An 11,802-nucleotide genomic window follows, 5' to 3' on the forward strand; every position below is an offset into this window, starting at 1 on the left:
ACGGGTCACCGGGTTGATAGCTTGTAAATTAAAAATAATCGCTAAATATTTTTAAATAAATACTTTTTTAGGGTTGGTAGTCATTTATTTTTACCGTTGATAAATAATGGGGTACCGGGTTGATAGCTTGCAAACTAGAAAATAGTCGCTAAAATATTGCAAATGAAATCAACTTTTTAGGGTTGATAGTTATTTATATTTCCTGTTGATAAATTACGGGGCACCAGGTTGATAACTTTGTAAACTTAAAAAAAAGATGCTAAAATATTTTAAATGAAATTAGCGTTGGTAGTTATTTGCATTTTCCGTTGGTAAATAACGGAGCACTAGGTTGATAGCTTGTAAATTAAAAAAAAAGTTGATAAAATATTCTTAATGAAATTAGCTTTTTTGGGTTGGTAGTTATTTATATTTATCGTTGATAAATAACGGGACAACAGGTTGATAGCTTATAAGTAAAAAAAAACCGTTAAAATATTCTAAAAAAAATTAACTTTTATGGTTAGTAGTTATTTATATTTACTGTTCATAAATAACGGGGCACGGGGTTGATAGATTGTAAGCTAAAAAAAATTGCTAACATATTTTAAATGATATTAAAATTTTAAAGTTGGTACTTAATAATTTTTACTGTAGAAAAAATGCCCAAAATGCAAATACCCGTGTTGATAAGTTTTATGAATTTTACTTCTGCCACGTTATTGATGATGTATAAAATTAGTCCGTCTCCAACTTACGCATGAAGTGTTTGGTGGAGGAGCTGGTCCGTCCCGGTCTCGTCGTGAGTGTGGTCGCGGGTTCGATTCCCTGCCGCTGCGCGAATTAATTTTTACATCCGTGCTCGCGCGAACTTTCCAGAAACGGAAACAGCCGAAGCGCGATTTCTATTTTCGGAAGCTGTCGGAACTGACCGCTCGCGTAGGATGGAACGGTCGAACCCTAGCTAGGGTCGCCCTGTCTGACCACTCTTTGTACAGAGTGAATTACACAAAACTACCACAATTGCGGCAGTGGTAACGCATCAGTACCATTCCTGGATTTTTTTACTAAAAACTACAACTTCTGGGGTAATACGTAACAGATCGCGCAAATAGTCGGGTGAGAGCAGTTTAAGCCATCTTGGCCCACTGTCAGCACCAACGGCCGTTTCTCTCCGTTAGTTGCAGGAGCTGGTCAAACACGGGCTCAAACACAGAAAGAACCAGTTTGCAGAGACCAAACAGTTTCAGTGCTACAGTTGGTTTGCATGCACGGCTGGTCGGCTGGACATGCACGGCTGCACCTTGCGAACGATGGCATCGGCCCGTGTCTCACACGCATGGCGCACCGGACAGGAGGTCACCAACATGACGACCCTCGCCATCGAGTTGAGCCGGCGACGCTCGCGAACCTGTCCCGCTGCACGACGGGAACTGGCCGGCGGCGCTCGCGGACCTGTCCCGCTGCGCGAGGGGAACTGGCCGGCGGCGTGCGGACCTGGCCGGCGGCGCGAGGGGAACTGGCCTGCGACGCGTGGACATGGCCGGCGGCGCGAGGGGAACTTCCTGCGACGTGCGGACATGGCGGGCGGCGCAAGGGGAACCATGCCGACGACGCGTGCGGAACCAACCGGCGGTGCACGCAGACCTGACGGCGAGAACGCCCGACCCACTGCGCCGCGCCCAGACCTGACGGCGAGCCTTTCATTTAGCGCGGGATGCTCGCGAGCCTCGTCAAGCTCCAGCTTTCCTATGTGCATGTCCACCTCATGAACCGCGCCGACGTCGAAGTCAAGGCCACCGAGCTCCGCCGCAGCTTGGACGCCGTTCTGGTCCAGCGCGCCGGCCTGGTCCAGCGCGCCGAGTTGGCGGCTGCTGCACGAGGCTGTCGAGAGGCCAGTCGTCGTCATTGGCGAGCTAGAGCGTCCACATTGCGCACCGGCGCCGGACGGTGACGCGCGCGCTGAGCGCTAGCATGTTCCACGAGGATCTAGGGGCTAGCAGTGAGGCTGCACCTGGGCGCCGGGGGGCGGGTGGCCGGCGAGTGTGGAGCGAACCGCGAGCAGCGTCGTACCGAGGGCATGCGCGGCCGGCGCCGGTCACCGGACGGAGGGAATGGGCGGGCGGCGGCCGCCCGCCGGTCGCCGGACGAAGGGCGTGCGAACGGGGCCGTACGGAGGGCACTGCGCGGCGTCGCCGGGGCGCGAGGCGTGCGCGGCCGGTCGCCGGACGAAGGCGTGCGCGGGCGGCGCCGGTCGCCGGACGGAGGGCCTGCGTGGGGAGGACGCCTGGTTTGACACGGTCGGGGTCGGGCTAGCGACTAACCGCTCGGTCTTAACGAGAGGAAACGGCCGTTGGTGCCGACCGTGGGCCCGGATGGCTTAAACTGCTCTCACCCGACTATTTGCGCGATGCTGTTACGTATTACCTCGAAGTTGTAGTTTTTAGCAAAAAAATCCAGGAATGGTACTGACGCGTTACCACTGCCGCAATTGTGGTAGTTTTGTGTAATTCACTCCCAGACGATGGGCGTGCGAACGGGGCCGTACGGAGGGCCTGCGCGGGCGTCGCTGGGGCGCAGGGCGTGCGCGGCTGGTCGCCGGACAGAGGGCGTGCGCGGGCGGCGCCGGTCGCCGGACGGAGGGCCTGCGTGGGGAGGACGCCTGGTTTGACACGGTCGGGGTCGGGCTAGCGACTAACCGCTCGGTCTTAACGAGAGGAAACGGCCGTTGGTGCTGACCGTGGGCCCAGATGGCTTAAACTGCTCTCACCCGACTATTTGCGCGATCTGTTACGTATTACCTCAGAAGTTGTAGTTTTTAGCAAAAAAATCCAGGAATGGTACTGACGCGTTACCACTGCCGCAATTGTGGTAGTTTTGTGTAATTCACTCCTTTGTACAGGTAGCATTCTCTCTCCCTGGTGGTACTGGGACCTTACTCCTATCTTGGACACTACGGTGACCCTATCGCCTCTGTCAGCATCCCAGGCTATGAGCCTTCGAAAATACAGGTTAATCACGCCAACACGAACCATTATTCGCCGATACAGAGATATGTTGCTTTCCCGGTGTCTTCTATTCTCAGCTTCCTAAGTGAAGCTCGTGGAATGTACATACGTATATCGGATCCCACTTTAAGTCCACCAAGCGGGCGAAGAGGAAAAGTTGAACGTTTGCAGGAACATATATGGTTCAGGTCGAATATATAGAAGTGCTCAATACAGGGTTGGTCGGGGGTACTCATTCTTGTGCCACTTCTTTGTCTATAATGGCCTGATGAGCCACAACCACCGGTGATATATACATCAGTCGACTGATTTTATCTTCAGTCTCAGTCGATTTTGTCAACAGTCCGATTCCAGCGTCGGCCTGCGAGCGACGGATCTGAGTTTCTTCCAGAGCGATGTAGAGCATCTCTAGCCGATCGCCCGTGACTAGAAGAGTAAAATATTTCTAAACGCACCTACTCCCTATGCGGTTCAGAGTGAAAATTATACTCGCCGGGCGCTCAGTTCCCTATATTTAGTCAAGTATAATTATCCATTCTCTCGTCGTTCACCAAACCCCTCCCCAATCACGCTATCGCCCCCCATCAGAAGCCTAGCACCACTCCGCCGCCGTTCCCATCCGCCGATTTGGAGCGCCAATCGAGGTCGCTCCCGCGGCGGCGCATCGTCCTCACTATCCCGTGGCGAGCGCTACAAGGCGGCGGTGGCCGCCGAAGTCGGGACGTCGATGACATCAACAGTTCAAGGTGTGCCAGTCATCGACCTAGCTCGAGTGATGACACCGATGATTCAATGAACAAGGCCATCAACGAGATCTTTACGAGTAGCGATGAAGACTTTAATATTAGATTTAGGATAATCTAGTAGCTAGTAGTTTAATGTACTAGTTTGCATCAAATATGTATGAATTTGTGATAAGTTGGGATTAATTTGAGTATAAGGAACTAAATACATGGGATCGGGTAGAACGACCGAAATTTGGAGAAGCAAATATACCCCTCTAAAAGACAAGGATACATTTACTCCTCTAAATTATAGGGACAGGGTAGAGATGTCCCGAGGTCACTAGTACACCGCGTGGGACTTTCGTGTTCTGTGTGAATTGTGCTATTGTACCAAACTAGTAAGGTTGCCCTAGCAAATATGAGGACATCATTTTTCTAGTAGGTTGAAATTGTTAGGATCATCTTTTATATATGTAAGGATCATATTTTTCTAGCTTGTGACCAAAATATGCTTCTAACAATTATTGTTTGACAACAATATGCTTCTAACAACTGATTTTTTAAATCATGATCTGTAGGGGAAGCCCCTACGGTATGTTTTCTCTTCTAACAATTGATGGTACGGGACTAAGTTTTATCTAAAAGAATAAAGAACTTTTCCTTATAAGACGTATTTTTGTTATTCTCTCGCGCTTTCTCCACTATTATCCAAGCATCACTTGCGGATCTACAAGTATTCATCGGTGAATACCCATTATCTTTCCGAAAAAAAACATGTGATATTTAGCCCAACAAATCCAGCCGTGTATCTTGGCCCAACAGTGACAAAAGCAACCAACAGAGGGAATGTCATATCGCAAGAAAAATCGCTGGCCATTCTCTATTGCAAAAGGAGATGCTGTCTCGCAGTGGTGCCGCGGAGCCGGAAGCGGGGGAGATATTCTCCAAACAGAGTCAGAATCCAAATCGGCCAAGAGATCCACGATCATGGATCATTTGAAGTGTAGATGAGCAGGGCCAAACAGCAAAAGAGTACTCCTTTCAGCGATTTGTTTTGGACACTACAACGGATTTATCGCATCAGTAATAACTGTCGGCAACGGATTCATGGCAACGAAGAAATTCTTCTTCAGATATGGTACTTTCATTATTAAGGATGGATCGCAGATACGGTTCTGGGAAGACACATGGCTAGGGAATAGGCCTCTCTCAGAACAATATCCAGCGTTATTTAGCATTGTCTGTCGCAAAAGTGATACCATTGCTTCTGTAATGGCAACCTCACCTCCGAATGTGACGTTTAGACGAGATTTAATTGGTCCGAGACTTATTGCATGGAATGCCCTGCTGTTGCGTTTGGCATCCGTTCAGTTGTCGGAGGGGCAAGATGAATTTCGATGGAACTTACAGTCCAATGGAAAGTTCTCTGTAAGTTCCTTGTACAATGCCATTCTCCAACCGGTCATACCAGTTGATAAGAACAAGAAAATTTGGAAGATGAAGATACCGCTTAAAATTAAGATTTTTTGCTGGTATTTACGTCGAGGAGTAATCCTAACCAAAGATAATCTTGTCAAACGGAATTGGCATGGGAACACGCAGTGCGTTTTTTGTCAACAAAAAGAGACGATTAAGCACTTGTTCTTCCAATGCCGCTTTGCCAGATCCATATGGTCATGCATCCAAATAGCTTCTGATCTGTATCCCCCGACTAGTGTGGCCAATATTTTTGGTAATTGGCTGCATGGTATCGATCACAGATTTAGAACGTTCATTAGGGTGGGAGCGTTTGCCTTGATATGGTCGCTATGGCTGTGTAGAAATGACAAAGTTTTTAATGATAAAGTTTGTTCTCTCCTGCAGGTTATTTACAGATGCACAGCTACTCTCCGTTCATGGTCTGCTCTACAGAAGGTGGAGAACCGAGACCTGTTTATGGAGGTCTGTACACGGTTGGAGGATACGGCGAGGGATACTTTTTCCCAACATGGGTGGCAGCATAATCTACGGATTGGCCCTCCGCCTTCCTCCTAGGCGTTTTTACATTCACTCTGCTTGTTATGTAATTCGCCTCCTTTTTATTTCCATCACATTTTGAGACTAGTTTGAACGGCTGTGTGCATCTTAGTTATGCAGAGGTCGGGTGTAATTGCTTTTGAGTAATAAAGCGCCCATTATCTAAAAAAAAAAAAGTAATAACTGTCGGCCATGAGGCATGCCGCGGACAAGTCAATCACGTCAACACGAACGATGATGCTTTCCCGATGCGTCCTATTCTCAGGCTCGGACGAAAAGTTCGTGGTATATATGTTCTGCTCCTACCATTGAGACATGTAGCTTGTGGGTCAAGAAGCCATGGTAAATAGAAGCAGATGAGCCTACATGCTCGAGGTAGGAACGAAGCCATATGGTTCCATGACCGACCCAATATAACGAGGGGCAAACTATTGGTAGGGAGAGCAATCAATCAACTTCTATGTACCACTTGTTCTTCGCCTAGAATGGCTTGACTGCTACAACCTCATGTGATATATATTTGTGTCACTTAAGAAAGTGGTGCATGGAGGTTGGGTGTCTGAATTTTTCAGACGGGGCATCTATTAAACAAGCTGGGCAAAACGATTTAAATTAGTAAGAGATGCAACTTTTAAGGGAGTCACTTCAGTGTCTGGCGAATTGAAAAAGATAGGCTTGAGAAGCGTTGAGAATGTATCTATATAGATACCTCCAGGATTGCGGTACCTAATAATCTCGATCATGCCTCTGATTGAAGAAGATGGCAAGAGCTACTCTGAAATAAGTAGTAGACCCGGATTAGGCCTTTGCCCCAAAATTAAAGTAAACGCACGGATGCTCACTTTGTTAATGGGTTAATGCAAATCAATGTTGGTCTCCTGTGCTTTGAAATTTGTAATGCAAGTCTGGAGATGGGGTGGGAATTGGTGGGTGGATTGATAAATACACTGAACGTAGTTCCAAAGGAGCAACCAAACCAATGGGGGTGGCCTCTCTATTGAGCTTTGGTGGCGAAACATGATGAGTGCCCATATGCCAAACCGCAAAGCCATCGCCTCCCTCACCCTCCTTGTTACTTGGGAGATTTGGAACTAGCGCCACGCAAAGGTCTTCAAAAGCAAGCATATGGCACCTTTAGTTCTCCTGAAAAAAAATAAAAAGGAAAGTCCGTTTGTGGGTAACCGCGGGTGCAAAGCGTTTGGGTCAAATCAAGCGGGAGAATAATCCTGCTTTGTATTTTATTTGTTCCGGGCTACCTTGTCAAAATACTTCTTAATTAAGAGATTGGGGTAAGGCTTTTGCCCCCGTTAAAAAAATACACTGAACATAAAATATGCTGCAAAGCAGCCGCACTATGTTCAGAATGACAGTGTTTCACATTAGTAAAAGTACCCTGAAGGAAGCATTACTACAGACATGCTAAAAGTACTCTGAATGAAGCATAGTACAGCTAGTTTCAACACTCCCTCATACTCACGTTGTAGCTGGGATGTTCATGTACGGAGTGTGTTCTTTGTGAAGAACAGACATAATTGCCTACAAACTGGACAGTGCACTTGCATGTATAGTAGTAAATGATTCCTCGGAAAGCTTTGGATCATGCAAACATATATAGACGGCCTCAGGTTCACCAGTCAAAAGGGTCGTCAACAGTAAGATCAGATGCTTTGAGGATGCTCTGCTCATTCTGAAACTCTGGGCCTAGCACCGTCATCTTACAGTCACGTCGCCATGGTACACCTAAAAGAGTCCCCAATATGTTTGTCATCTCCGCAGTATTGGCCAAGTTAGTAAAGGTGTGTTTGCTAATCAGAACACTGAGAGTCCGCAGCTCATGTGCACTTGCGACAATGAACTGAAGGAATTCAAGTTCGCTTTGATCCCCTCTGTATTCATGGACAACAATCTTCTTGACATGTGACTTGATGCATTCAATTGTAAAGACCTCCTCCCAGAACTTGGCATGGCTCCTTCCAGTTGGTTCAGTTAAAGACTGGAACATCATATCAGTAAATGATTCATTAGAGATGGATAATGCAAGAAGCAATGAACTTCCATTGCTGGTAATATGAATGCCAAAGAACCAGCTAAATAATTGCACGGGATACTAGGATTTCACCTCGACGTGCAGTGTGTCAATGTTGGGAAAGCATCTGAGGAAGGCCACCAGCATCTTGACCTCGTGCAAGACACCAAAGTTAACCTTACAGGCCAATATCTTGATGCCTGGAACCACTGTGCTTGGGGTCGGCATTGTGCCAGGCTGCAAAGGAAAGGACAGACGAAATTTAAGTAGCAGACATCATTGGCAATTAATCCCACCGACGTACTTAGAAAGTGATGGAAAGGTAATAGTAGCTACCTTGATGACATTGTCACCGATGTGCAGGCTGTGAAATCTTGGCTCCAAGTAGCCGAGCGCCCGCAGATTGGATGCACAAGGAATGTTGAGCATGACAGTATTCTCATCACCTCCACGAGGCGCCTCCAGCAAGAAGAGTCGCTCCAGGAGCGGGGCGTCCACCATGGTGACCCCGTCCACCATGGAATTCCAGAGTGTCACGCACCGGAGGCTTTGGCTGCGGAGTTGGAGAAGATTGGGCATGGTGCTCTGCCCGAAAATGAATATCTGGAGAACCGGGCTGCAGGCAAGAATGTAATCAAGATCCCAGCCGCTGATGGTCATCATGACCGTGCCGAGCTGGTGGAGGTGGGGAAAGACGTCGGGGCCGCGGGGGAGGCCGGCGGTGTCCGGGAACGCGGAGAAGCCACCAAGGAAGAGATCCCGGAGCGAGGCGCAGCGGAGGATGTCCGCGGGTAGAGACACGCTGTCGTCGACGGTGGATTCGTCGATGCTGTTGACGAGAAGGAGGTGATGGACGCCCTTGTCGGCGAGAAGGCGCGGCCACTCTGTGAGCTCGTGGTCGTGGGACGCGAACCTGCAACGGCTGATTTCTACCACGCTGAAAGGGCCCGGGTGGCCGGCGAGGACGCGGGTGACCGCAGAGGGGAGTAGGTCGTCGTCGCTGAGGAAGAGCGGGCTGGAGCGCCAGAGATGGCGCCATCGGGAGGCGAAGGTAGAGGTTCGGGCGGCGTCCTTGACGGGGAGGAGCGAGATGATGATGCGGAGGAGGTCGTCGTGGAGGGCGCTGATGCGGTCCTCGCCGTCGGCAGAACTTGCGACGGGGACGAAGGCGTCCATGGGAGACTTGGAGCGGAATGGAGTTGCGGCGGCCGGAATGGAGCGAGCGATGAAGGGAAAGTATAGGGGCGTGTGCTCCGGTACAACCCCCCCCCGCCAAACTCCCTCAAACTCAGTTTGGGCTTAAGCGGGCTCAAACACAAGAACGGCTAAGATCGCTCGATACCCCTTCGTTATTAGTATAAAACTAGATTTAGATGTGCGCCTTGGCGCACGACCCCGTGAATCTAATAAGAATACACACTTCATATAGCACCCATAAAAATTAAGTGCAAAAATAATAATACATTTCTTAGGTTTCAGAAAACGAAGTCGATAGGATGAACTTAGGATAAGGCAAACAAAATTGGAAACATTTATATATAACCAGGGAAACATAGGAGTATATTATAGTAGCAAACAATCGATGGCTATGTCAAGAGCAATAGAAGTAATGAAATAACCACAAAAGCAACATCTACATAAGTTGGGCATTGTTGCAGCACCAAGGAAACGTAAATGGTACTTGCACCACCAAAATTTAACACCCCTGCAAATGGAAATATAAATTAAGCAACAATCAAATGTAAGAAACGGTAACAACAGAACATTAACACATATTCGATACTATAATATCATGATTATCTAGCTAGGTTCTATATCTAAGGGAAGTAATTCTTTCTCTCATTTTCTCCAAATGCTTTTCCAGGACAACACATGCATGTTTAAGGTCAAAGCTCATGGCTTGAATGCTAATAAAAAAGATACATAGCACCTGTCCAGAGAAATGAAGACATATATGCCTCCCAGCAATAAACCAGCTCCTAGAACGGATGAAATTGTCATAGAGCAAAAAAACAGTACTAAAATACTTTTGAGATCTGAGATCGAGTGCCTTGCTGTCGCCTTGACCCAAACATCCACCGTCCAAGCACATCCCACGGCCAGCAGCAGTTCACAACCCAAATCATCACCCACGGGATCAGACAGTCTCTTCGTCCTTGCGCACGCTTCGGGAAGAGGAAAAATACTATGTCGCTGTATTCCGCACCAATGGACAGGTTACAAAGTGCTATAGTAAGCATTTATGAAAATCAGTGATAAGCAAGCAGCATCAATCATGGTTTTAACATAGTTGGTATAGAGCAATACACAAAAAAAGCACATACATTAGATATTTAAGATATAATTGGCTGCTTGGAACTGAAAGGTAGTATGTAGTACAATCATTACTACAGGGGACATTAGTTTCATTAGGGCACATTAATTTCATCAGGTTTAAAATTATAGTTGAATGTCTTATAATCAAAATATTGAATCGCCTTCAAATACATAGAACAGAAACTGGCAGAAACAATCTAACGGTGGCGTATGTGGGAGAGGTGTTCCAGGAGTAAAAATGCTCAAACATATGATGACAATAGAAGAGCATCAAGGTGAAAAAAAAAACAATCTAGTGGTAAACTCGACCATGCAACAGCTAATAACCAGTAAAAGACCCAAATAGAGTATCCAATACAAGTTATCAACCATACAACAGATGGTTTAGTACACCATTGGAGGCACGTTGAAAAAATAAATACTCCCTATTCAGCTATATCCTCAAGATGCAAAGGAAGTTGTGAAAAATGAAGAACCTGCATGATACGACTGTGAATCATATGAGAAGGCAATCACATATATCAGAATGGAAATTCAATGTTGAAAGAACAGTCTACAACATCCCAAAAGCAGAGAGATTCTCCTACTATGAAATTACAGAGTATATATGGAGCAGCAGGTAAAATTCTATAATCCAGGCATCAGATCATTTCACGCCCTAGCAATTTTTTATTGGAATAATTGAGTATTTGTATTTTTACCAGAAGCACACAATGGATAAAATAGATTACACATTTGACAAGCAAACATTGATAACATAGGGAAATATATTACACATACCAACGATTGCTCAGATCTAGATCAAAAGCACATAGCTCCTACATACACATGGTTTTCATACACGAGGTGTTTCAGAGTTAATAGGTCCAGCACTACGACATGTCTAGATGAGGAAGAGAGGGGGTGGTACGCGGTACCTGAAATTGGCAGGGGCATTGAGGTGGGCATATGTATTTATTCTCTACTTCACTGTTATCCTTCAGGGATTATTCCAACTGAAGTTATGTTTCCTAATGTGCCGACAAAGTTTGAAAACTCATATTTGTTAATATATATAATTCAAACTTGGTTCAGATTTGTCAGCAATGAATGCTACTTCTGGACAAAATTGACTACTGGCCTTTTCATTTTTACCGCATAAGCATCGTCCCGAAGCTAATAACATTGCTACTGGCCTTTTCATTTTTACCGCAGAAGCATCGTCCTGAAGCTAGGCCTACCTCTCTCATGATCTCATCTACTTACTACGGATGTAAGTGTCCCTCTTTTCTTATTTTATTCTGTACATATATATCTTTACATTGGTACAGTTTTTTCATTTTTACCGCAGAAGCATCGTCCTGAAGCTAGGCCTACCTCTCTCATGATCTCATCTACTTACTACGGATGTAAGTGTCCCTCTTTTCTTATTTTATTCTGTACATATATATCTTTACATTGGTACAGTTTTTTATAGGGGTGATAACAATCGATGAGGTTACCAAATACTCTTGGATGTGCATAAGAGAACAGAGACACCAGCACAGGATAGTTTTGTAAATTATTCTGTTTATGATTATTTGATTAAGATAATACATTAAAGATAAATTCGAAGTGACAACCATATCAAACTTTTTGTTGCACCTCTAGGATGGAAGAATTTACCAATTACCTTGTGAATGAATTGATCATAATGCTCAATTTACGGTCCAGAAAATAGAATGTATTTGGCTGCGCTCAAGCCGTAGTTGCA

At 46.3% G+C, this 11,802-nt stretch overlaps 1 protein-coding gene across 1 annotated transcript; it reads right to left on the minus strand.

Moving 5' to 3' along the window:
- Window positions 1–7,127: 7,127 nt before the first annotated feature.
- Window positions 7,128–8,930, minus strand: LOC124696586 (FBD-associated F-box protein At5g60610-like). The gene is made up of 3 exons (XM_047229294.1): window positions 8,091–8,930; window positions 7,848–7,991; window positions 7,128–7,721 (listed from the first exon to the last, which is right to left on the minus strand). Exons 1-3 carry the CDS (start codon window positions 8,928–8,930, stop codon window positions 7,356–7,358), a joined length of 1,350 nt encoding a protein of 449 aa, XP_047085250.1. The 3' UTR covers window positions 7,128–7,355.
- Window positions 8,931–11,802: the final 2,872 nt, after the last annotated feature.

This window comes from Lolium rigidum, chromosome 3 (genome assembly GCF_022539505.1).
Source record: "Lolium rigidum isolate FL_2022 chromosome 3, APGP_CSIRO_Lrig_0.1, whole genome shotgun sequence".
NCBI lineage: Eukaryota > Viridiplantae > Streptophyta > Magnoliopsida > Poales > Poaceae > Lolium > Lolium rigidum.